Here is a 27,833-nt window from a genome sequence, read left to right as displayed (position 1 = left end):
CTTATATGACTTCCATTTGTATACACTTTGAGAGTCTTCTATTTAGTATGTTTATTCTTGCAAAATCATTCTGACGATGGTTAGACTGTAGAGTTCTTGAGTAATGCAGATCTTTGCCTTAATGCTGTATATATTTTTTTTTAACTGAATCACAGCCATACATTTTCACCATCTAGTCTTTGTTTAAAGACTTTGAGTGATGGAGAATCTACCTGTAGGCCTCAATAAATTGTTTAAATGGTTAATAAATCCGAGTTTAAAATGCCATGCCTTTTTTACACTTTCTAAATTCAGAGCCCATCCACTGAGTAATGATTAGAGTTAAGAGTCACCCTATGAACAGGTACCTCCCTCCTTGCAGAAGTCATTAGCCATAGTAAGATTCCCAGTAAAAATTACTTGCTGAATGATTTTGAGTTTTTGAATGATTCTTAGTGCAGGCTACTCATGAGAAATTTATTGCAATTATTAAATATTTGAAATTCAGAATATAAAGTTAATTAGTTGATGTAATGTAATTAGTAAAGAGAAATACTGCCTGGTAAACAGATTCTGAACAATACACCAGAAATCATTCAGAGGAAGTGTGCAACAAGTATTAGTCTTCAAAAGGAAGTTGATGGTGTGAATATTTCTGTTGTGGAATGTAAACCTTACTGCTTTTGTTCAATATTTCTTTAAGAGTTCACTTCTTCCAGAAGTGTTCTTTCAAGCATACTCATTTATTGAACTTTTGGGGAAGAGCCAACATAGAAGGAGGGCGAACACTCAGAACAAATTGCATTTAAAACATCCTTTGATGTATTCATCTGGCTTTAAAAAGCTTATATTGAAAGTGATTTTATCTAACCAAGTCGCTGAGATCATATGCTTCTGAGCGCCTTCTAATTTAGCTAAAAATAGTGACTTACATCAAATAAGAGTCTTTGTCCTTTTTCTTTCTTTCTCTTTGTCTTTGTCTTTATTACTTTGGGGGCAGGAGTTAGCAGATTTTATTTTATCGCTTCTGACATGTAACTTCTAGTCTGAGTGATTATTTTTTTATTTCTAAATCGGTTGAGTCAGTTGTGCTTTCTATATATCTCTGAAGCAGCCTAAGAGATTTAGGCTCTGATTCAGGAAAGTGCTGGAGTATATAGCTGAGTATGATGCTGACAGCAATTTCCTGGATCAGAGCAGTGAAAGGGAATGGATGATCCTTTGTTATTTTTGGTCTATTTTTATTTCAGATGTGTTGTGTTAGGCATAGAATTATCGTCTTCTTCCTATGTTGCAATTTAGTCTTGATAAACTGCAACTTCTCAGTAACATTCCTGCCCAGTGACTCATAGCAGATGTAAGCCTCAGCTCTACAGAATTTAATAGCAAAAACAATCGCTGCCTGGGAAGGGCTCTGGAATTCTTTGCATCAGCTTAAGAAGATTTAACAACTTTGAGTTCTGTCCAGAGGGTAAAGGTAAACATTTTAGGTATCTGTGGGGGAAGAAGGAAGAATATGGGGTGATTGCTATAGTTATGGTTTAAAAGTAATGTGTTTTTGAAGGCCATATAATTGGTGCAATGTTGCTAATGGTGTATGAATGTTTTAACAGGATGTAGTTATTTTGCTATGGTATCTAGTTAGTTAACAAACCTCAAATTCAATTCTGTAGGTTCTAAATTTGTAATATATGGCTGTATGAACAAGGCTGCTTTTTAAGCCTAAAAGAAGATCAAATCATGAATTATTGTCCATTTTTCAGATGAGGAAAATGGGGCAATTTTTGTAACACTACCCAATAAAGCAAAATTTGTGCATGAGCTTAATCACTAAAACCAGTTTGAATTTTAAGAAAGCAAACAAAAATCTTTCAAGTAATTATTTGTCCTTTTGGCAGATTCTCTCTTATTATTGTTCAATTTATTAGCAATGCAATTCTTATTGCAGAAATAGGTATCTGAGTTCCATCTAGTTTGCTGTCTCCAGATTTCAAGGCTGACAGTTCAAAATCTTCATAGCACAGAGTTTCTCTAATGTCATCAAATCTATTTAGTAACCTGTTATTGAAAGACTTGGAAAAACATCAAATTTAGGGGAAATTTAGAAGGAAAAAGATACATTTCTAGAACTTCTATTCCATAGCGTTGGAGAAATCTTTCCACACAGCTGTGCACGTGCACATTCCAGGTATAATCTTTGAATAATAGATGAGTAATCTCATGGATAAAATTTCAAGGTTTCACAACAATTGCCCTTAAACTTCAATTTTATTAAAACAGAAAGTGATTCTTTGTTTTTCAGCAGTGTTGAGGGCTTGTGTTTTCAGCCCAAAAATATTGCACTAAGTTTTTCTCTGTCATGATGTGTGAAAATTACTCCACATCTACTGTCTGAGTTTAAGATTTTCCTGGAAAGGGATCTCCCCTGCACAAATCTGGTTTTCTGTTTTGTTAAGCCAAAACAGGTGTTATAACAAAAGTCTTGGAAGTCTCTCAGATTCACTGAGAATCCATTCTTTGGATTCACTAGCATCAACACCACAAAAATATTTGCTAAGTTATGCAATTACTTTCATCTGTGACATGGATTAGAATTCGCAAATTTTTTTACAGTTTTTGGAGTGAACAATTTACTGCATTGTGTGTGAATGTTTATTGTTGGATTTTATTCTCTCCCTACATTTTTTATTTTACCCTCCACATACATTTCTGCATAATGCATTTTAAATAGCTATATAACAACCAGGGTAAATATTTAAATGAATGGAGAAATTAGTTTAAGAAAAACTGACTTTCAAAGCAGTCTTCCTAGAGCAAGATTTTAAGCTTCCCTTGGACAGAACTTTAGCTTTACATACTTCCAAAGAACATGGATGTACACTTTCAGAGAACTGTTAGTAATACAAAATTTTCTGAAACTTTTTGAGACATGTGGAAAACTAAGTAAAGAGCTACCCATATTAATTCCAAGACTGAACCTGCTGATTCAGTTAGTGTATGCAAAGCGCTTTGAGCATATATGGGGCTTGATCCTCTATACCACTTTTCTTCCACTGTAGGGTTGACAGCTCAGCAAATCTCATGCCACTGCAACTGTGGGATCAGATAAACTATGGGAGTTTATACCTGCTGAAAAATTGACTCAAAGGTACAAGGTACTGCCCCTTCCAGGATCAGCACTGCTCACTGTCTTCTGCCTTGTCTGGGTCTCCCTGCTGGGCAGCGACAGAAGCAGAGAAACGCTGTTAGGTCAGCCATTTCCTTTCAGAGCTTGAGTTTTCGTGTCTCAGCCTAGTCTTCATGACCTTTCTCCATTTTTGGGAGGACAACAGCACAAAGAGTTTGGTCCCCCCAACTCTTGTTCCTTCTTCAGGTCCACGCTGGTTTTTTTTTCCTGTGTCCTCTCTGTTTCAGTGTCTTCCCTGTTTCTGACTGATGCTGCTAAATGGAGCTCTTGATCTCCCTGTTTATACGCCTTTTAATTCTCTTACAATAATAGTGAGTTCACTTTGTGAGTGACTACACTATCAATAATCCATTTGGAGTTTACTGTCCAGCTTCCTTTCTTAAAAATTAAACTCCAGTATTAAAATATCTTGAGCAATGTATTTAAATCAAGACATTTAAAATTTTATTTATGAGAGTATTCCTATATTTCAATATCTTTTGAGCATACCTTGGTTCAGTGCTAAAGCTGATATATGCAAAGCTGTCTTCCAAATGCCGCCCTTCTGAAGTTCCCCACAACAGCAACATGCTTTAGAAAGAGGCACCCTTTAAACAGAAAGGTGACTTCATCTGGAGATGACAGACCAAACCAACTGCACACTGCACTCCTCAGCTCTTCATTCCTTTTGTGCAGCTTGCTCATAGTAGCTCACACATGCTGTAAGGGATGTGCTCTACCTTGATTGTGCCTGCTAATCTTCTATTTCTTTTTTTTTTTCCCTGACATAAATTTCTCTGAATAGTATACAACATTTACTTGATAGTCTTTTTTTAAAAAATAAGAAGACTGTAGCTGTAAACTGTGCGACCCTTTGAAGATCAACTGCACTATTCAGGCATTCACAGTCAGTGAAATTATGATAGAACAGTTTGAGTATTAAGACTAATGTAGAGGGAGAACAGTGTGCTTTTATAAGGAAAATAACAGAGAATGAAGCAAAACAGTTAAATATGAATCTTCCAGTGAAAAAATATAGTCCCTTCTGTCATAGAAAACATATTTAAGATATGCATGGAGTCAGGATAGCAATTATCAGAGATAGATCATTTGCATATTGTCCAGATAGCTAATGTACTCTTTGTTCACTCCTCTCACAGTGTCATTGCAACAGATGGCAACAGCTGCTTTCAAAACAGTGGTGGCTGCAATAGCCTTAATTACTACTGTAGTAAAGTGAAAGTGCATGTTTTATCATGGCAGAAATCTAAATAACAATTCAATGCCAGGCAATTCTTGTGGATTCCCTCCTCCCTTCATTTTTTAAGGCTAAAATTCATAGGATTCACCACTTCAAACAGCAGCAGAACCTGTTGCATTGAATTATGGAAAAGTTTCTGATTCAAATTATATAACATTTATTTGGTTAGCATAAAGAAAAACAACTTAAATTCAGAAATTTTATGGTTTAGAAGTAACTTAGCCTAAGATTTTCAGTTCACACTTTCTACTCAAGAAACATTCTATAGGTAATGTTTTGGAATCCTTTGGAATCCTTATAGATAGACATCAGCTTAGTATAGTGATTTGCAGCTTAATGGTAGATGTTGTGTATGTCCAAAATGCTTAAAAAAAACCTTCTGAGCTGTCTGTGACATGAGTCAGTGGGTATGGAGTACTTTCAACACCTTGTCCCTCCATCGGTCCAGTGCAAGAAGTGGTATAACGAGCTTTATACAGATACACTTGGGCCTCACAACTCAATGCTTTCAAATATGATGCTTTCAAACAAGCAAAACTCAGAACTAAAAATAAAACCAAGGTTGCTTACTTAAATAAGATAACTGTAATTTTAAAAAGCATCCTAAGTATTTCATAGGTAGGTGTTGAAAACCTGAAATTTGGCTGGGCTGTAATTTGTACTCTTGCATGAAGTTTTCAGAGACTGGTGAAAATAAAGTTGGACTTGTCCAATCTTAGAACTAAACAACTTACTTTACTTAAGCACCTTGCTTATCTTTGCACAGTGAAAAGCACAGTCTGCCAAAGTTCCGCAGGTCTATATTAATTCCTGTAGAAACATGAGTGGAAATTTCCATAAAGTTGGTGTTTCAATAAGCACATGCTGACATTGAATCATTAATCTCTATTAGAGGTCTTATGCTTTGTCTACCCAGAAATGTTTTAACATGTAGTTAGCTGATTTAGTTTAATAAGTAGAAAAAGCAGAGTGGACACATATTTTGGCTTAAACAAGCATTAGCATATGCTCAATGAAAATATTTTAAGTTAAAAAAAAAGAAACGTTCCTCAGTTGATAGCTTGCAGCAGTTTAACTAATCAACTTAGAATTGGTTCATGTATAACCTATGTAAATGTTTTAGTAATTAAAGGCCTTGGTTTCTCATCTGTGAGCTGAAAAGCACACATCTACCTAACAGAAAATTGTGAAGGTATATCAGCTCATTTTACAGGGCAGTGAGATACAATGGTGGTTGTTTTGGCATATAAAATAATTTTCACATGTCATAATGGCATTTAAAATGCTGTGGTTCATACAGTACAAAATATGCATAGCCGTCCATTGAAAGATGCCATCCTTGTCACCGTTAGAATAAAAGCTGATAACTATTATGCATTTTTCCCCAGAGTTCCTCTCTAATAGTAAGATTATCTCCATCCTCTCCTGACATAGAAAGGTTGCACAAATCTTCCTTAGTTCAAGGACAACTAGCCCAGTTTAGATTTGAATTACTTGAATATAAGAGAGAGCTTTCTCCCAGCTTCAAAGGACCAACAAGGAATATTGCCCTGCTCTCCAGAGCATTTTAAATGCTATTTTGCTTTTAGCTTGTTTTACAATAAAATGTGTGGGTTTGAATCTTGAATAGCTGTCCTAAAATACATGGAGAGCTCTGATACAAAATGGCCTGAAGGATAGATTCTGTTTTCACTAGGATTTGAAGTTGTACTTGATCAGACTATTTTAGACATTTGTAATGAAGCCTAAATATACATTATATTTATAATATGTAGGAAAATAATTATAGGTTAAATAGTTTATTTCAAGTAAAATTTAAGATGTCAGGTGGTCAGGTGTAAATATTTAGTTTTAATGTTTATGTTAACTAGTATTTCATTTGTTCCTCTACTTTACAGCTTCCAAAGAATGAAGATTTTGGTAATGATTGATTTTGTCCTTGCAGCTAGCTTGATGGATGTCACTGGCAGCTCTGTAAGTTCTAGTAATTAAATCTGCCTATAGAGTTTCTTCTAAATATTTTATACCTTGTCCTCCATAGTGCTTACAATGTATTTCAGCTACATGGGATGCCAAAACTTTTGATGGAAAAGATTAGAATTCAGAAAAAAACTGAAAGACTGGGGAAATAACCTCAAACGGTGTTCAGTGGGGACAAGTTTCCAATAAGGAAACAAATGCATAAATATACAATGGAAGAAAAATGACTGGACAATAGCACTGAAGAAAGCAATCCAGTCAATTTGTTACTGGATCCAACATTAAATAAGAGGTGATAGAATATCTTTGCTAAAAAAGGTAACACATGATGCATTAACAGGTACATTGTACAGAAGACACACAGAAGAGTTATACTACCATTCAGGGAGAATGCTGACTCAGAATAACACCTTTAGTTCTAAGCAGTGTACCTACAGAAAGGCAAAACCCAGGAACTCCTAAAGCAGTGGCTACAGCAGTAGTATTTCTGGTCACTGACACTCATAATGAAGAATGTTTCTATCCTTTTCTACCTTATCCACTTGCCATACAACTTCTTCTCAAATAACATCTTGTTCCCCTGTTACTATGTTATAATTCAAACTCAGAAAAAACAATCAAAGCTCCTTCATTTCTAGCTCCCAAACCTGCTATGTATTCTGCCACTCCAACAAAAACCCTAACACAATCACACTTAACTGCTTAAAATATTTTTAACCTCACCAGTCTTGTACTGCTTGTCTTTGCTGTCCTTCCTAGTTTGATATTCAGGTCCTAACTAGCAGGGACCTGGGAGACTAAGTTGTTGATTCATATTGCCTAGGTGGAAGTGGTTGTTGAATTTACAACTGGGTAAGCATCAGTTTGTGGCTTACATTATCTTACAGAAGCCTTTTGTTCACGTAAGTAGCTTTTTAGGGGCAGAACAGGAGGCACCTGCCTCTCCACTTCTGCTCAGCAGAGAAAGATCTTAATAATTTTTATAGAAGCCTAATGAGAAAAAGGCGTTACAATGAAATGCATTTGCTTTCTTTTGATTTTTTCATTTGGAATGTTATGGGCTTTAGCTGACCCTGTGACAAAAAAATGGGAACATTCTGAAATTTTTCTCTAAGTTTTCACATTTAAATCTCATTAAAACACTAATCTTAATTGAGATATTTTGGAGCTTATTTAAACTCTAAAAATACAGGAAATAACACCTCAAGTAAAAATTTTGTGCTTTTATACTTTTCATAAAGTATTCTGAGTAATTTATAGCATCAATTTTAATGGAAGGTCACTAGCTACTAAGTAATTCACACAATAATGAAGTAAAGATTGTGAATGAACATTAATTGCAGCAGCTGGTTAAATATGTGACTGCATGTCCAAGAGCAGAGATGTCAGCAGTTGTTAGGTAATTGCTTCTCAATGTGGAGTTCAAGCAGTTGCTTCACTGAAACAGACAGAACAGGTTATGTTCAGTCTGGTTTCAATTAGTGGGCACTACCGTCCACTGGAGACTAACAATCAAATTCACATTTTATTGAGTATTTCAACATTTTAATAGTTTAACTTCGGTCTGTATCTAACAAACGGAATAGCAATATGTTATAGCTGCTAACTATTATAACCCTAAGTTACGTTCTGTTTCTATATTACTCTAGCTGTACACTGGTTTAATTCCAATGTTAAATAAAGTAACAAAATAGTTACTCTGTGAAAAAGTGTAGTAGTGCATTCAAAGAACAGCCTGGTAACCTGCAGATCTAAAAGCCACATCAATCCACCCTGAAGTTACGCAGCTAACTTGTGATTGTCCCATGGGAAAAACAGGTGTGGAATTCTAAATACGAGGATTGTGGTATTGCCGTCTGCCATCCAGCAGCGAAGTGTGATGGGATTTGTCTGGAGTTGACAGAAAGAGACATCAATGAGGAAGCTAGAGTCAGGGAGAGCAAGCCAAGTATCAGATAGCAGTACTTTTCATATGTATGCTACTTTCAAAACTCATTTCTGCTCAGTCTTTTTATGGTGTACTTATTTAGGATGGCTGGTGATTTCTTGATCGTCACTTGCACTGTGAGCTTAAGTCCTTTTCATCAGGAAATCGTGAAGTGTAGTGTAGCTGTATTACCGTTCCCCCCATAACGAGTGCATTGTCTGTAAAGCAGATGAGAATCAGCTCTGTGTTAGTTTTTCATGTTCATGAATTAATGCATAATTTTTAAGCAAACAAAAAGAAAAGATCAAATTAAATGCAAAGTTAAGAATAGTATTTAGAGACATAGCCTGTTGCAGACTTGTGTTTAATTTGATTCAAAGGAAAGCACCTTTTATGGCGGTATATGAAGTACTGTCTTACTGAATTTAGATACTAACCTTTCCTAAGGTGCAATTATATTTTTTGAGAAGTTCTGTACTTTTGCTATATAATTTAATTGCAGTAGGAGAATGGCTTTAGCAGTACGAATAGGTGAATTGATAGATGCATTTTCACTGCACCTGAAAGAAACACACTTAGCTGCCTGTAGCTGCCTCTCAAATGCGCAGACTCGAGTTGCCTCCAGAACTGAAAGTAGCTTTTCATGGCTCAAACCTTGCAGCGTTAAAGAGACCACTCACCTCAAGTCTTGCTTAAGAAATTGCAAGGGCCTGGCAACGGGGGCCGCCGTTTCCAGCGTTACTCAGGTCTTTCCTATTGTATTTTACCGTGTTCTCCACGGTTGTGAGCACTGATTTAAGACTGATAGAAGCTAACCTTCTCAATAAACAAACGCTGCAGTAAAACTGGTAAGTGTGGCATGTTGTCCTCTTTATCACTCTTAATATAACTAGGAGTGATATTTGGTCTGACTGTTAACATGGACTTTTTTGAAAGCTTTATTTCTATAGTTAGCATCAGCTCATCAGGTTGAGCTTGCAAATATATTTTTTTTTTTTAATTTTATATTCACTATTTCTCAACCCACCTATGCAGCTTTCTGGTTATCCATAATTTTCTGTATGTTCTCAGAACTAGTCTGAGAATTTGCAAAGACCTGTCAAGGAAGCCTCTTCTTAGTTTCCCAGTTCAACTCAGCTTTTGTGAAGGGTTTATATGAGACAACCATCCTAGGACTGCATAATAGTGCATCCTTTCTTTGTAATATGCGATGTCACACATTAACTAGTGCTTATGGTCAAATAACATCCCTCTAAGCCACTGTAGAAAGTTTGTCCCTGTATGTGCATATATTTTAAATATTGTCTTTCTTGTTTCCAGCTAGAAGAAAAGGAGGGTATGCTAGGGATCTTGTATAGCCATCAACAACTGGAAAAGATTTTCAAGGGAGTATTCTTAAATAAGATGGGACTCCAGGGATATTGGGTCATTGGCTACTTTGTTTATTCTTCTAAAAATGTTAGTGTTTGGTAAAGATGCTTCTTACTTTACAGCTCCCCCTTGTGGTCAAGCATCTTAATGGCTTCTCAGGACCTAGTAGCGAGCAGTTGGAGTCTGCAGACACATCTGCTGTCAAAGCAGCCTGACAGGACAGCCCGAACCCAGAGAGGCAGCCAAACCTTTTCCTCTCGAACATGTCACTGACAAACTGCCTAGTCCTGCCACATGTATATTCCCCATTCCTTTATTCCACTATGTATATTAGAATGCAGTTAAGTATGAATTAAAGCAAGCATCTGATACACTTCAGAAATAGTTAAAGCAGAGGCCTGTATTCAGGATTGTTCTGCAAAGTCTGATCGTCAGATTTTTCAGTGTGACTAAATATCACAAGCAAATGGAACATAATGTCTAGGAACCATTTTACTGAATTCATGGACATAGATTTTTTTATCTTCAAATATTGTCTTGAAATGTTTCTAGTTCTTTTGTCTATTTGTTGAAAGTGAATTGCATCCTCTAGTGAAAAATCAAAGGGGCCTGCGACACTTACTTCTATCAGAAATAATAAGTCATAGTCATGACATAGTTTATAAGGATGTTCCTTGACAGCAGCGGAAGCGCCTCTGCTTTTTAACTAGTACCACAAATTAATTATGAAAAAAACCCTGCATGTAAGTAGAATAATAAAATGCAGATTCTAATTAATAGTGTTAGTTTCATTCACAAAGTTTATTCTTGGAGTTGTGAATGGTACTGCAAGCAAGTCAGTCTAACCAGAACTGTATTTGTGCTGCATAGAAACTTACAGAATGGTATCAGCCTTCCAGACAGAAGAAATAAAATAAATAAATCACTGCAGCAAGAAAGTGACAAGAAACATTTTGGTGTGAGTGTTCATGGAAAACAGGTGAGGCCTGAGCCTGATACAAATGAAAGTATGTGGATGGTAGTGGAGGTGCACATCAGTATGCTACTTTAGATTTCTCCCTAGTTTAGTGTGCTAGGGCGATGTTCTAAGATACCATCTCTTCCATAGGGATGGCAAATGTTACAGATCTGCACCCTTAGCTTGTGTAAATAATGTTGCCTTGTGAATAAGGTTGCACCAATTCAGAACTAGTGCATATTTGATCTTGCATATCAGATTTCCAAAGGATTGCCCTCTGATTTTACTTTTACAGTGCTAGTTGTGCTCTTGTGTAAGCATCATAGCTACTAAACTCTGCTCATTCACAATTGCAGACACAATGTTACTGATACAAAACCTCATGTCGCATTTATAAAATGTATCATAAAACTCCAAAGGCTTTTTTCCCCCATGTTGAAATCAGATTTGTTTAATATCTATTTGAAACTGTACAGGCTGTTTTAGTTTAAGCTCCCTAGATTGGGTTCTATTCACTGTGGCTATTTCACCATGGTCATTAATCTAAAAACAATTATTTATTGCTCAGTGTACATTCAGCATGTCAGAATTTGGAACAGTTATTCCAGCTCTCTTGTCAGAATCTCCACACTTCTCACTGACTCTGCATGGCAAAATTAAGTGTACAAGTTACAGCACAATATTGACTTCAAGTTTTTAACTTCTGTTTTTCATACATATGCGCAGCTCCTTAGGACTATTTATTTCAGCATGCCAAAAATGAGCTTAAAACTTTACAGTATTCATGTTCACAATGTTAAGATTTATCATAAGAAGTATGTAATCTAAAAGCATTTGAAAAATGCATAATGAAGTTGAAAATGTATCAGTGTGGACTGCATTTCTTTAAAATTTTGGAATTTAGAACCTTCACAATGTTAGTAGCAGGCCTCACTGGACAGCAAATCTCTGTACACAGCAGGTGATAGAGAATAAGCAATCTTTTTGATAGGGTCTGTACTATTGTGTTTTTCCCTAAGTTCCCTCTGCATGTTTGCAGTAAGAGTTGGTAGTTTAGCCACTAAAGAGATGGCCTCTTTGCAAGGCAGCTGTATGTTTCGACACTGGGTGATATATGAAATAATTTCAAATAGAGGTAGCAATTGTGGTGGAAGTCAACATAGTGTCTGTAGGAAATTGTGACCAAAATGTTTTGTTCAAGTTAAATTCTATTTATGACTTGTTTAGTTGGGGTTTTTGTGTCACATGTTAAATGTACAAAAAAATTTGTTGATTTTACAATATGTTTTTCTCTCTAGGATGTACAGAACTGTTTTCAAGAGCAGATAAAACTTCAGGGCCAAGTCAGGCTTCTGGAACATCGTGTGGAACAGCAGCAGTTAAAAATTATACAGCTTTTAGAGAAGAAAGAGATTCAGTACAGTGACAGAGGAGATGAAAACAGTGTCATTGACTTGGAAGGAAAAAGACAGTATTCAGGTTAGAAATGGAACCATTCTTTCAATTTCCATTCATTGCAATGATACCCAGAAGCTTTAGCACAATTGGTCCCATTGACTTATTGTTTTAAAAGCTCAAAGAAAATTGTTTAAAACACAGTGTTCAGCTTTCACCTAGGCCTGCTGCTGCAGGGAGAAATTGTTAATGACACACGGTATAAATCCAATAATAATTGAAGCAGTTTATTGATTTATTAATAGCACGTAATTAAAAAAACAATCTGTGAACAATAAATTCAGAATAAATAACAGCAATACAACAGATAAAAGCCAATAATAGGCATTTACAAAATGTTAATAAACAATTACAGATTTCTAAATACCCTTCTTTAACTAATCTCAAAAGGTTCTAACCCACAGGGTCGGTTCGCATTCACAGAGTCATGTGGCTTACAAGCACGCACCAACTCTGTTGAAATCTGTAAAGTCCCAGAGACATCTGTATTTATACACATAAGCCTGACATAATGACATCTGCATCTCATTTTAATAATACTCTGTTATGTTGCACCATTTTCATAGAATCATAGAAGCATAGAATCATTTAAGTTGGAAAAGACTTCTGAGATCATGAAGTCCAACTGTTAACCCAGAACTGCCCAGTCCACCACTAAACCATGACCCCAAGTACCACAACTACACCTTTTTTGAACACTCCCAGGAATGGTGATTCCACCATGTCCCTGGGAAGCCTGTTCCAATGCCTGACCACCCTTTCAGAAAAAAGAAATTTTTCTTAATATCCAATCTAAACCTCCCCTGGCGCAACTTGAGGCACTTTCCTCTTGTCCTATCACTCGTAACCTGGGAGAAGAGACCTACCCCCACCTGCCTACAACCTCCCTTCAGGTAGTTGTAGAGAGCAGTAAGGTTCTCCCTGATTCTCCCTCTCTCCAGACTAAATACCCCCAGATCCCTCCATTGTTCCTCATAAGACTTGCACTCCAGACCCTTCACCAGCTTTGTTGCCCTTCTCTGGACACGCTCCAGCACCTCAATGTCTTTCTTGTAGTGAGGGGCCCAAAACTGAACACAGTATTCATGTGGCTCCACCAGTGCTGAGTACAGGGGGACAATCACATCCCTAGTCCTGCTGGTCACACCATTTCTGGTACAACCCAGGATGCTGTTGGCCTTCTTGGCCACCTGGGCACACTGCTGGCTCATGTTCAGCCGGATGTTGACCAGCACCCCCAGGTCCTTTTCCCTCAGGCAGCTTTCCAGCCGCTCTGCCCCAAGCCTGTAGTGTTGCGTGGGGTTGTTGTGACCCAAGTGCAGGACCCGGCAATTCTGGTTGAACCTCATACACTTGGCCTTGGCTCATTGGTCCAGCCTGTCCAGATCGCTCTGTAGAGCCTTCTGACCCTCAAGCAGATCAACATTTTGACTGAGTTAGGTTCAGCTCAGGACATCACAGCTTCTAAAGTACTGGTTTTAAGTTGTTTTTGTAATCTCGCCAGCATTCGGGGGTGGTGAACCGGTCTCTCTGCACTGGAAGAAGGCTGTGTGTTAGTTTGTAGTAGCTGGAGTGAGGCCCAAACTCTTAAAATAATAAAACACCACCCAAACCAACAGTTGGATTGAAAATACAATTTGAGAGTCTGATTCTTGGATGGTGTTGATTTTTAGTTGTCCAGTGCTAGAGAGTCTAAACTTCTATAACTTTCAATAGCATTGTTTGAATATGCTTGTAGTGTTCATGATGCTGGAAGAAATCACAACATATAACAAGGCATCAAATATAATAAAGCACCATTAAAATGAAAATAAAAGCAGTTGTACATCTGACTTTAAATTTTAACTGTATATTAATTTATGTATTCAGCATCATGGGATACTTTCTTTTATTATTATGGTTGACACATTTGTTATTAGAAAAAACTATTAAACCCACATTTAGCTGAAAGGTATTTGTCCTTTCTTAGCATATGTCTCAGTTTATTTTCTTAAACTGTGATTCTATATAACAGATTTAAGTTGTTCAAGTTTCTATTTTTTTTCCCATTATTTTTTCACTGTCCTTGTAGCTTGGAAAATGCTTTTCCCTGTTGATACTGCATTATTTTATTCAAACTACCATAGCATTTCAGTGTCAACAGAGCTGGATAATTTGGGGTTAGATAGGGAGGGAGAAATTCCACATTAAATACACCTGCTAAAAATTAAAATATGCTTACGTGTTCTGCTAACCTACTAAGAAAATAACAGACAAGAAAAGCTATTTTCCATAAGTTAATCAAACATTCTCTAGAAAGACCACTCAGCTGTTATTTAAATAATGTTTTCTATTCAAGTTTATTCAAATCCTGGCATTTCTATTTGTTTCAGTATAAAGTGTTTATTTTCTATGTCTAATCTTCACTGACACTTTCACTGAGAAGAAATAAAATAGTTCAGAAAGTTCCAAACTTGCCTGGAAGTTCAGCCAGCACGTTCATAAATGTTTCAGGGAAAATCTTACAGTTAATCATCCCTACCTTTGCCAGGAAAAACAGAAATATTGAAAATTATACGTCTTTCCTGTATGACTACTTGATGGTAGATTGCATATAAAAAAAGAACCACTTTCATTTCTTAAGTCCTAGGGGGAAAAAATATAAGATTATACAATTACATCGCTGTTATATTTTCATGAGCTCTGAATTTTGTCATTGCTCTAAATGCTGATTAGTCATTAAGGCCATTGCAGTTGAGACCGTAAATGGTATTAAGTCAAGGTGGTATCATTTTACACATACATTGCACTTTTTGGGGGTAGTCTTCTATACGTTTTTGTACCTGTTTGGTACAATGGACAAGAGTATGAGGTCCAGCAACTGTTTCCCTTTTTTGACACTGCTGGTTCCATACTCTTGGTTTTGGCAGTCCTCTGCGGACTTTCTGGACATAGAAGTACATGTTTATTTTCAAAGATTACTGTGTGGTTTGTGTATAGAGAAATGATATGATTGTAACAGGATTCTAATGTGGATGATACCTTTGTAAATTAAAAGCGACACCACTTAAACCAGAGGAGTTATTTTGCTAGTCAATGAAAACAAAACTGATAATACTTTATGATGGAAAAAAGATTTTTTGAAAGAAACATCAAAATAATACCAGCTCAATAAAGTTTTAAAGCAATACAAATACAAGAAAATGCCTAAAAGTCATAGAAATGTGTTTGCAGAGGTATTTCTTTTGTATTAGCCTGGTTCATATGCGATTCTTACATGACATGACTTGATTTCTGTTATTGACTTGATTTCTGATTTTGTCAGTAAGTATAAGACTAAAAAACACTGATGTCCAATGAATGTTTTGTGAGCAGATTGTGCAGAAATCTACAATGACGGCCATAAGCAAAGTGGATTCTATAAGATGAAACCTATCCAGAGTCCTACTGAATTCCTTGCCTTCTGTGACATGTCTGAAGGGGGTGGTTGGACTGTTTTTCAGAGACGTTCTGATGGGAGCCAGAATTTTGATAGGTAGGTACTAGACTTAGTCATTAAAATTGGAAACAAAGTGTAGAAACGTTAAACCAGATGCGGCGAAGTTAAATCTTAACTTTAGAATTATATAAGTTGTTATCCCAGATAAAAGGGAGGAATGGTTATTCTGTGGGATGGCCTCCAGATGAGATACTACTTCTGACTCTGGCTGTTTTCGGGGAGACATCTCTTCTAGTCATTTTTTAACAGCTTGTGCATTTTATGTGAGGACACTTCAATGTCAAATGCATTAACAATTGTTGGAGCAAGAACTCTTAATGACAAGTAAAGGACTGCCTTGTCTTTTGCAAACGGTAAAAATGTAAAAAACTAAAAATGTAAGCAATCTGTTTGAATCATCAGCAAGCAAGTTTCAAAGAAGCCCACTACATGGTAATTTGTAGCTTATGGTAAAATGCCTTCAGGAAAGGTAAGATGGGGAGAACTTGATTTGTAAATACCTAACCTCCTTGCCTTTGCCAAGACGCAAGCGTTTTTTTGGGAAATGTCCAGAAGTGACATTTTTGGTGCTGTGAGACTTGAATATAAAAAAAACCCAGATATCTACAGATATGAGAAGCAACAAGAAGGATTTTAGAACCTCTGCTTTGCCCAAATAGTTTTTCATGTATCTGCATCCTTCTGTGGAGTTCTCTTACCTGTGTTTATAATTACTGCAGCTAACTTGACAACACCCCTGTGAAATACAGAAGCGATCTCCAGAGAGGATGAAAAACTGCAATCCAGCCAAGAAAACTTTGCTATTTTTATTTTATAAAATATGGTCAGACAAACTACATTTACAATTGCTAACCACACACAATTCATTCTTCTCCTTTGCCAGAGGCTCCCAGCTACCTGAGTAGCAGATGCTGCTTTTCTCTTATGACTGCCTGTCCGCAGCCTAATACCTTCAGCCATTCATTGGTCAAAGTATGGTTGCTTCTCATCAAGGAAATAGATTCTATTTTTGTCCCCATTAGAACACGTAATGAAACCAAACCCACTGAGAAAGTGTTTCAAAGCCACTGTAGGCAGGGAAAAGATTCAATTTTTTCAGTATACACATTAATTCTTGAAACTATGCATCAGTATGAGTTCCAAAATTGTTAGAATCAGTCAATAAGTCAAAAATGGAAATGGCTAGCTAACACCTCAGTTTACAAAATGATATATCTAGCTGCAGGAGTTTCACAGCTTAATCAAATCATAGAAAATAAAGAAACAATGCTTGTGATACACCTACACATTCACTTAGATCCCCTGGATTTAACCAGGAAAAATGTTTTAACTTTGGGTAAATTGTGCTATACCAGAGATGGGACTGAGCTAATGTGTTTTCTTCTGGTCTTAAGATTTGTTAAACTTAAACCCCTTTGAATGGACCTCTTAGGACTACTCTTTGGACTGCGATTCAGTGACCAGTTTAGTGTGGGATTCAGCTTTTCACATGTCAGAAACAGAAACCATTCTGTGAAGATCAATAATATATATAAGATAATAAAGTCTAAAATATTTTCTTATTAATGTTCAGATATATAATGAACCTACAGAGTCCAGCAGAGAACTACCAAGATGATCAAGGGCTGGAGCACTTGCCCTGTGAGAACAGGCTAAGGCTTGGAGTTAAGCAGAACTTAGTAGCAGCCTGCCTGTACCTACAAGGAGGTCACTAAGAAAACAGAGCACTTTGAGAGCACGTTGAGTAAACGGGCTCTTTACAGTGGTGTCTGGTGGGAGAATAAGAGACAAAGTACATAACTTGAAATAAGAGAGGTTCAGACTAGATATAAGGAAAAACTTTTTCACCATGAGAGCTGTCAGCAGGTTGCCCAAAGAAGATACACGGTCTCCATCCTTGGAGGTTTTCAAGATCTAGCTGGACAAACCCTGAGCAACCTGGTCTGATCTCATGGCTGATTCTGGACATTGACTAGAATTAGCAGGACATTGGACTAGATTACTTCCTGAGGTTCCTTCCATTTTGAATTATTCTTTGATCTATGATTGTATGATAAAATAAACATCCCAGCAAACTTGCTTTTTTTGCTAAATTAGTAATTTATATTCTTTGCAGAGTCTGGACTGACTATGAAGAAGGCTTTGGAAATTTTGTTTTGACAAATGGTGAATATTGGCTTGGAAATAAAAATCTTCATTATTTGACTAATCAAGGTAAGATTTATATTATAACAATAGCCTTCTATTGTTTCTGTTTCTTTGCTCTTTCTGGGCCATTTTTTGTTACCCTTTTTGTTATCATAAATCCTGAGTTCTGTTGTTACTTATCGTGGACTTCTCCAAGTTTCAGAACAAAACACACTTGAATATATGTTTTCCAACAAAAGGCTGAAAACTGTCATTGAGCCAATGGCATGCAGGGACCCCCTGCAAAACAGGGAAGGGTAGACAGAAGTATACAAAAGAATTGTCTCTACCCACTTCACAGTGAGCATCACTAACAGCCCAGTCAGGTAGCATGCTGTGCCAATTCATTTAGTCAGGGCTTTACATGGCTGCATAGGCTATTACACGAAGGTAAATCTAGTCCTGTCTTAGAAAGCTATTTTCATCTAATAGTCACTCAATCTACTGCAAACTTCTGCTTTGCTGTAGAATGCTGCATATGCAAAACTTACCCATTGACTTAGCCAGCTAATTCATATAGAAATCAATGCCAGCATGACGTGGTCCTGGTTTAACTCTTTTATCTTGAGAGTATAAAAATCTAAATTTTTAGCTGTATGCTTATTGATTGATTCTCACTACCACCTCATTACCACCTCAAATAACTTACTAAAATATAAAGCCCATAAGGCCATTTTTTTAGACTTTTTTTGTCTACACTTGAAAATCTGTATTGGAATAATTCTAAAATTTTCTAAGCTGAATCAGTTGAATAAAGATAATTAATAGCAAGATATACTTTAATATGCATAAAGAAAGACAACAGAAACCCATAAAATATGCTGATGATAGAGATAAGACTCGTTATAAAACCGTAGTATTTTAATTTCCTGCTGTATTGTTCTGTTCTGAAAAGTAGTGAGATAGGCTAGTTTAACCAAAATAATGTGTTTTGTTATTTCTTAAGGGAACTATACTTTAAGAATAGATCTAACTGATTTTGAGGGAGAACGGCGTTTTGCACAATATGCAAGATTCAGCGTTGCAGGTGAAGAGGTAATGAAATATTAAATAATGACTAGAGGTTTTAATGTAAATATGGATTCTGTAGACATACAATAAACACACAGGTTCTCTAATTTTCATAAAGGTTTGTGTAGAACCTTTTTTTTTCTTACACATTTGTAATTTTCAAATATGTAATAGCAGTGGTTTACCTTGATACATCAATTTCACACTTTCTGTAAGATGTATGAATCATTTGGTTTAGCAGCCATGGATAAAAGCTGTTTTTTTGTATTTTTGTTGCGATAACCAACAATAATGGTACATGATATTCTGATCTGTTAACTAACTGTGCTAACTAATATTGGTTTTATGTCATTTATACATAAGGTTATTGACAAATTTTACCCCTGCTAACCATCTTTACACTCCTTCATTATCTAGTACACAGTGTTTAAGTGGCATGACATTTCTGAGTGTAAAAATAGTAGCAAATGGAACAGCTTTGTTTCCACTTTGTGGATTCACTCTCTGACATGCTAAAGGCTAAAGACACATTGGAATTATTTTTTTTTCTGTTTTTTCCTTTCTTCACATTTTTCATTAGCATTCTTATGAGATGAATTGTGGAGAATACTCTGGTACAGCTGGCGATTCTCTTACTGGTGGATTTCATCCTGAAGTAAAATGGTGGGCTGATCATCGAGGAATGAAATTCAGTACTAGAGACAGGGATAATGACAACTATGAAGGGAACTGTGCTGAAGAGGAAAAGGCTGGCTGGTGGTTTAACAGGTCAGGTATTTTGATCTTATATCAGTATTGTCACCTATTCTGCTTCATGCATACAATAATAATATATGGTAGAAGGTAGGACTGGCACTGTTTATTATATTTGCCGTCTGCCCTTGGCCTCTACCAGAGATCTCAGTGCTGGTAAGGCTGAGACTCACTTTAGAAGGGACAGCACCTACCATACAGCTCAAGTTGGTTTGCAATAATGGTATTAGGCTTTGGTCCTCTTTGTTATCGAACAGTAAAGAGAAGATAATTCTGCCCCTTAAAGGTAACCAGTTTTTACACAAGTAGGTCATGTAGAGTTTGCAGATGTATTTCATCATACATATCCCTGAAGTATTCACTCTTGCATTTCTCCTGTGTTGCACTAGACCAGATGTGGCAGTGCTGCAGAATATCCGACAAGTTAAGCTAGCGCTGGGTTATTAAGCCTCATGTTTTTCACCTCAGTTCACAGCATCTCACTCTTGTTATTCCTTCTATATCAAGAAAGGAATGCATGTACTCAGTTTCTGTCAGTGAGCATGGTTGGACTGAGAGGAAGATTTTTTTAAATAGGGTTCAGTAAAAGAATTTTAAAATCCTACTTACATACACATGACCAATTCAAAAAGAAAGGATAAAACTGGTAGTGTTAGCACTGTCTGTATAGGCAGCTATGTTCTTTCCCTTAATTAATTAGATAAATATAGCCATGAAGAGAAACTATGCAATTCAGCTGTGTAACAGAGAGGTTTAAAATACAACTCAGGGAAGCATACTACTCTCTCAATGTGAACTCAGTTCACTTGGCCAGAGCTGCCAGGCTGGATCAACTCCATTGTTTCTCTCTGTTGTGTCATCCTTTGTTTCTGTTTTTTAACTCCTCATTTCCCAAACTGTTCCCATAAGTAGTCTGTGACCACCTTAGTTGATGTGATGTAGCTATTAACTCAAGATTTCACAATCAATTATTTATTTTAGTATGTTTTAATATATTTGCACGGATAGTGGGTCAGCAGAATGTTTGACATATGGAAAAAATCACACGCAGAGAAAAGTTTTTTTGCAGTTCTTATGAAAGCTAAGATATTAAAGGGAAAGGCAACTGTGTTGGAGATCCTTTTCCCATGAAATCAGAACTTTTATCTATTTAGAGGAATATCTAGACCTCAAATAGCATGAAACACTGATGTCATGCCGAGTTCATTAAGAGTGATTCACCAATAACTTTTAGTCAACTGCATACATCTTTGTCTTTTAAAAACTTTTTTTTTTTTTTTAAATATTGGATTGTCCTGGAAAAAAGAATGACTCCTTTGCAAAAGTAGCGGTATGGCAGAACTTGACAGTTATTAATACCTTGTAGTTGGTGCTACCTAACTACTAAAGATAGCTAACTCCTACCAGGCTAGTTCCTATTATTGCTGTGTAGCTCATGCTCTTAAAGAGACAGTCTATCTGGATAATGAAAAAGAGTAGTGTTATTCCACTGCCTTGCTACTGACTTTTTTATGTTAAGCCTAACATAAAACCACATACTACAAATTATTAGAAAATTTCAGTATCCTTGAATCCCACCCAAAAGAACAATACTGGCATAGAAAGGAAAGCACTCAGAACACGTATTTGTTATGCACAGATTAGCAAACACAGAAGGAATTAGTGCTCTTGGCTGGTTTGTATAGGAGCTCCCAGCTATGAAGGAAATTTTTATAGCCAGCTCTATGCTATCTGGACTAATGAAATACAGAAACACCCAGATAATATGAATACCAAAGAATGTGACACAAGCAAGGCCACATGGAAGTAGCCCAGGTCTACTTTAAAGTCACTGGTCTTGTTCTAGCTCAGCACTTGCTGTCCTGGACTTCTGCAGAAAAATGTCCTCTGTGCATTCTTTCACAAGCAAAGCTCTAGAAGAGATTTTCAGTTTGGTCGCAAATCCGCAGAGCGGGGTTTACTCTAGTACTACACCCAGGTCATAATCTTTCCTGCATCCAGGGCATTGCAAAGATCAGTAGGACTGTAACGGTAAAAGACAAACTAACGAGTCTGGTTGGCGTGAGCTTATTCCCTCCTCCTCCAGCACTCTTAGTTTTAGTTACACCATGCATGGATGACGACAGTGGATCTGCCAGGCATCAAGCTGGGGCCGCAGATCTCAGTAACTCAGGCTTCCTGCCTCATTAATCATCCTGGAGACAGCACAGCTACATCCATGTGGGGCGGTACTGGAGTCGGTTAAATCCAGGCAGAGTTCAGTTTCGGGGAACCAACTCCATCTCTCCGCATCTGTCACATAGTTAATATATAATTCAGAGAAAATGTCCATGGATAATTGAGAGTTGACTATACTTTTGAAACTATTGCAGTGCAGTATTTTACTTTAAAAATCAGCCTATCGGAAAGAAAGGAGAAACATAGGCTAACTGTAACGTGTTTATTGACTTGTGAATAATGAATGTTGCTTCAGAATATCATATCAATAATCACATGCCAGTTGTTTCTTTAGTATGTCCAGTTACTTCAGGCAGCATCCAGTCAGTTACAGAATACTGTGTATTTTTGCTATGAGTGCCTCCCAGCACTAATTAAGAGTTGTTACTGGCTCATGTTGCTGTTGACGAAATTATGTTTGCGAGCTTCCATCAAAGGATGTAAAAAAAGCAGTTCAGTTGGTCTAAATGCCTCAGCAATTATGATTCTTCCAATGAAATCTGTGTTTCAACTCAAATTAGACAGAGTGCCTGCTCCACACAGAATTCGTATGGCTAGACAGGTTATGTCAGCTCTGATACAAGTTTGTCGTTCTCAAAGTCACTTTTGATATCTGCAGTTTATAAGCTTTCAACCAACACATTACCAAAATTGAACTTAAAAATTGTAAGCAATAAATAAGTGCATATATATATATATATATGAGAATTTTCCTATGAGTAATTTATCACAGTTTTTATTTCAGTTCTCAAAAACTGTTTTTAATGAAGTGTAAGGACAGACAAAGAGACTAAGATTTGCCAGTAATAACACCTATAAGGTTCATTTGGACCGTTTTCTGTTTACATATTTTCTGAAGTCTGCTTTTGAAATTCATCATGGTGTTCAACCAGCTAGATAATAACAGCACTTTAAACAAAACACCGAATTGCCACATAAACCAAGCCAATTCATAACAACATGCTGCAGAAGAAACAACCATTCTGGTCTCCATATAATCACATAAGGATCTAACCTTCTTTTGGTAGGAACCAAGTCAGTGTCAAGGTTGTGGTGGTACCTGTTCCAGCCTTCTGGGTTTTGCTAGGGTGTTTGTTTTAATCACTGTATTTAATAAACTGTAACAGTGTTTCTGCTTCAGTATGTTAAAGAACAAACAAAAAGTACTTTGAACAGTCACATAAAATACCAGTTCCAATGATCCAGTGAATTGGTATACATATGTTTAATTAGCTGTCAGATTTCACCTATTTGTAAATAGAAGTCCACAGCTGAATAGGTAAACTGGTGTTAGTATTCAGGTTTTGTCATATGACACACCCTGTGGGGTAACTGCAAAACTTAAGAGGGGCAACTCTGGAACAACAAAAAGCAGCACAGTGTTTGCTTCCCAGAGTTTTGCTTGGTGTATGCCCTGCTGCCACCCATGACCTGAACAACTCTCGAGTAATTCTCCACTGAAACAGATTAGCAGGCAGAACTCAGAGAGCTATTAATGTCAGAAAACATGTGGAAAGAACAAAAAGAACTTTTGTTTCAGAGAAGCTAAAAGCACTTGCACTTGCGCCCTAATTAAACGGTTATTGTTTAGGTGCATTGAAGTCCACAAATGCAAATTTTTGCCGCTGTCAAACGGGGCTGTTAACGCGAAATTTTTGACTCAAGCAGACACAACAAATCCTTGTAACTTTACGACAGGAGGCCTTATTTCTGTTTTCCTTTTCCACCAGGTGTCACTCTGCCAACTTGAACGGTTTGTACTATAGAGGCCCCTATACTGCAATGACGGACAATGGGATCGTTTGGTACACTTGGCATGGGTGGTGGTATTCTCTGAAATCCGTTGTCATGAAGGTCAGACCAGCAGATTTTGAACCTAATATTGTTTAAGTATTTTATTAAGACGATTTATCTTTTATCAAATCAATCCAGATTAAAACAGATGGGCAGATTTCTGCTTCTCATCTATGCTTATATACATTTGGAATAATTCCTCCGCAACCAGTAGTTTTATAAGATATAAATAAGAAAACAATCTGGCCTATGATTCTGTAGATATAAATCTAGTGCTAATGCGTGTACACAATTTTTTTACAAAGGCAGGCATTCACCTAGGAATAAGGACATCTTCATCAACATGGAGAATTTTTGGCTTCTGCAGTAACTACAAATCCTTTCACCTTTTAAAAAAACACTATTGTCACCGTGTTATCTCAAAAATGAAAATTAATTGTTCTTATTACAACCAAAAGAACTATTTAAATACAAGAGTAAAGCTGGTTTTCCCAGTGGATGGAACATACCTTCTTTGGAATGGTTCAAGGCTTTAGAAGTGAGTTGCCTGTAAATTCCTCTGATTTATTTATTGCATGTATTGTGTACATAGCATACATAAAAAGTATAAAGAATGAGCCAGGGAACTGAAGGAAGAGAATGGATGCTACCAGGCTAGAATCAATTGAATCCAGCACACAGAAATGGATTGTCTGTTGTTGCTGAAGCATTTCTAGGCTTCAATCTGACATGTTTAGATGGTTAGTAATTATGCTTTTCTTCTTCTTCATAACCATCATGCCTTTCTTTTTTTTTTTTTTGCTAACATTTGGTAAAAAACCCTGGACTTTGACATATTGAAGTTTGGAGTTTACCAAAAGGCTAAATAACAAAAGCTGCAACTAATTTTAATGTGGCCTATGCTTTGAATATAATGCATGTGTAGAAGGAATTGTATTTTATGTGCAGATACAATCTGGCATTTTAGAGGTTCCTAGTGCTTACTCTATTAATCTTTACTTTCTTTATGTATTTGTTAGACTCCACAACTTGCTAAATTTGCATGTCCTGTTCAGTCACTTGAAAGTGGTTCAGCTTCTAAGCCTTTTATCTTCTTCTTTTCCTTTTTGCTTGTCTTGGCTCCCTGGGCTTTCCCCCTTATCAAGCTACATACTCACATTTTTCTTGTACAAAAAAAATTGTAAGAGAGACTCTGCCTATCCCTGCCTTTTGTTCCTAGCACTACAATAGACTCTAGTAGCCACTAATAACAAGAATTGCTGATTAGTGCTTGCTGCCTCGGAGAAGATAGGAACACTCTCTAGAAAGCTATCTGATGAAGTGTAATCCATTTCTGCTGAGCAGAATAAGCAAATGAACATTTTAAAAACCACATGGATCTGAGCCAAACTTGGGAACTTTTATTTCCCTGCTTCCCTAAAATAATTTTGCTTTTGTGGTTTTGCCAGTCTCCCTCCCTCTGTCCAAATAGAGTTTTTGAATGTGGCAGCCAGTTGCAGACAAGCTTAACATAATTGAAACTAACTTCTGGCAATCTATCAGCCAGGTTATAACTACATCAATATGAATACAGGTCAGCTGAATGATAACTCCCTGCATGGCCATTTTTCCTTCCATTTTCAACCTCCTAAACCAAAAGTTTGGCAAGAATCCTTGAAAGAATTGCATGAAATAAGGGAGGGAAGAGGTGCAGAACAGCTTGGGGGGGGGGGGGGGGGGCGGGGAGGGGCAGGAAAGTGGTTCATATGAAATGATCTCTCTCAATGAGATAAATCAGATTACACCTAAACAAAACAAGGGAATTAGAGTAGAGAAAAAATGGGGCTCAGGCAGCTAACAAGACCATTATCATGTAAAAATGGTGCTGATAAAAATATACAGTATAGAGGTTTTGAGGTCTGTGCTTTTTGTGGTGATAGGTATCCTAGATAATCCAATCTTTTTCTTGATGTATCAATAGATACTGTGCTAGAGATTTCTAGCCTTCAGCAGATCCCTCTACCTCTGCACAAAAGGACCAATGGATAGCTCTACAACTGCTTATTTGGAACCTTGTTTAATCAGTTAAACCAAACTAAATTCTGTATCTGACAGGAAGGCATAACAGCCTATGTATGTGTGTGTATGTATATACGTATGTACTTATTTACATATATATTTTGAGCACTCAACATGAAAACAGAACATCTATATATATTTTTATCCAATTTTATTACAGAATTTAAAATGGGTTCCTGTGTAACTCTATAAGCAGGTTTGTAGATATGGGTCATTAATAATATGATGGAAGTTTTGGAGTAGTTAAAAAAGATGTTTTAAGCACAATATTTCCCATAATGATTTGAAAATTCTTTTGCTACTCTAAGAGGAGAAGGCTTTAATCATTTGCAAAAACATGGATGATATTTTGTAGAAATTGTAAAAGCACCCTTAGTTTTTCACAGGAAAATGGAAAGATTAGCCCATGTATTCGGAGAGTATCAAGACAGGTCATATTCCACATAATTTAAGTAAAAAACATGGAGGATTTAGGTAGAGCAAAGTTGCATCTCTAGCACACACAAAAAAACTCCTAACATGTACAGATTGTGCTCATAAAATCTGCAGTAATTTTTTTGTTTGCTGCAGCATAAATCTGTGCTTTTTACTTACAAGAACACTAATGAAATCTTTCATCTGAGTTAGGTTGCTTTTGTCATATTCTGATGTAACTTTTTACTCTCTCTGTTGGAAGTCATAAAATGAAAGAGGATCAAATCTTTCTTTGTACATCTTAGAATGCATTTATATGTTTACTGGACTGAATGCTCTTCAGAACAAAGACTTCAATATCCTAGCTGTCTGAAAAGCATCTAGCATACCACTAGCAATATGCAAACACAGTATTTAATCCCACCATCTTTCTATGGCCTTTCTTTGTTTAATAAATCTTTCTGGCCACATGAAAAACACGCGAAAATGTTGTAATTCAAAATGGTTGTCAAATAATTGTTGTCAAATAAATAAATCCTTTATTTTCAACAGGTGAACATAAATAGCTACTAGACAAGAGAGTACAGCTTGGAAGAGAATTCTTTTCTCTGCCTGACTTGCCTGTTTGTATTAATTTATTTCCTCAACAGGTATGAACATGTTCTAAGGTAGTCTTTATTCTTACAAGAGACCAGAACAAAGGCCAGTTTATTTGTTCAGGCATTAGACAGAACAACATAGTAACTCAAAAATAGTTGAAAATTAATACATAGCATTTGATACAAATCATATAACCCAACAGAAGAAGAACAAGAATCAAGGAAATAACAAGGAAAATGTTCTACCAGTCATGATTTAATAAAGAACATTATGATAGCTACCAGCAAAGTGTAATCAAAAATGCATCTTTTTGTAATATTTGTTCAGGGGAAACACCTTCATATTTTCAGTTGTCTATTTTGTTTTCTTCCATTTGCTAAACATATTGGAGATTAACAGAATGGAAACCACAAGCTCAGGTGAATTAAATGGGCAGTAAAAGAGCTACATTTGTTTTCCCTAGAATGTCTAGCATGTGTTGACAGAGCTGAGGTATTGCAATCCAGCCTACCACTTTCCAGTGGACTTCTTCAGCTTTACTGCCTAGACAGAGCGCACCTCTCCCCACCACTCCCAAAACTGTTACTCCTGACACCAGTTCTTGAACCCCTTTTGTAAATACATTTTTTTCTGTCAAAGCTACTTCCCCTTTCTTTAGCAAAATGATATACCCACACAGGGAAACAGAACAACACCTTGCTAGGCCTGTGAATGTTCCTATCATTGACTCCTCATTATCTCAAAAAGAATGAAAGAGCAGCTTTTTCTTCAATACTGGGTTCTCTTTGGCGATTGCCAAAGAGAAAAAGTACCCAGGGAAGCATTCTATACCTAAATTTTCAAAAATTTCCACTTACTTCTGTCTTTATAAAGTGTCTATTAAGAGCTCCTCTTAGAAAGCAAAAAATGGAGGTATTCAAAACCAGAAAGTACTGTGAAATGAATATGAGACTATGTTGGCTGTTTTCCCAGAGTATGTCTGAAAATCGGGAAAACAGCAAGGTTTCAAGCATTCCACCAAAATCCATATGGAATGCATGCTCAGAGAGAAAAGTTACCATTTTCTGTTAAAGCGCTTGTTCAAAGAGAATGTAAAACTTTACAGTGATAGGGGCTCTTTGATGCTTAATTAGTTTTTTATTGAATACATAGTGTTCATCCAAAAATCACCTTTTCCAAGTACCTGAGGGCATCTTAACCTTTGTTTAGTGCAAGATGAAATCC

General features: G+C 36.6%; 1 protein-coding gene across 2 annotated transcripts; it reads left to right on the top strand.

Annotated features, from left to right (window-relative positions):
* The first annotated feature begins 1,264 nt into the window (after nucleotides 1-1,264).
* FGL1 (fibrinogen like 1) lies at nucleotides 1,265-26,558 on the top strand. 2 transcript variants are annotated; one of them, XM_040596628.1, is made up of 9 exons: nucleotides 1,265-1,456; nucleotides 3,039-3,228; nucleotides 6,305-6,380; nucleotides 11,941-12,121; nucleotides 15,452-15,611; nucleotides 17,692-17,789; nucleotides 18,709-18,797; nucleotides 19,354-19,541; nucleotides 23,474-26,558. In XM_040596628.1, exons 3-9 carry the CDS (start codon nucleotides 6,315-6,317, stop codon nucleotides 23,631-23,633), a joined length of 942 nt encoding a protein of 313 aa, XP_040452562.1. In that variant the 5' UTR covers nucleotides 1,265-1,456; nucleotides 3,039-3,228; nucleotides 6,305-6,314; the 3' UTR covers nucleotides 23,634-26,558. The 2 variants fall into 2 exon arrangements, with proteins under 2 accessions (XP_040452562.1, XP_040452570.1); XM_040596636.1 differs by lacking the exon at nucleotides 3,039-3,228.
* The last annotated feature ends 1,275 nt before the right edge of the window (nucleotides 26,559-27,833 follow it).

This window comes from Falco naumanni, chromosome 1, assembly GCF_017639655.2.
Source record: "Falco naumanni isolate bFalNau1 chromosome 1, bFalNau1.pat, whole genome shotgun sequence".
NCBI lineage: Eukaryota > Metazoa > Chordata > Aves > Falconiformes > Falconidae > Falco > Falco naumanni.
The sequence above is the reverse complement of the archived record's forward strand: the minus strand, read 5'-3'. Positions and strand labels throughout refer to the sequence as shown.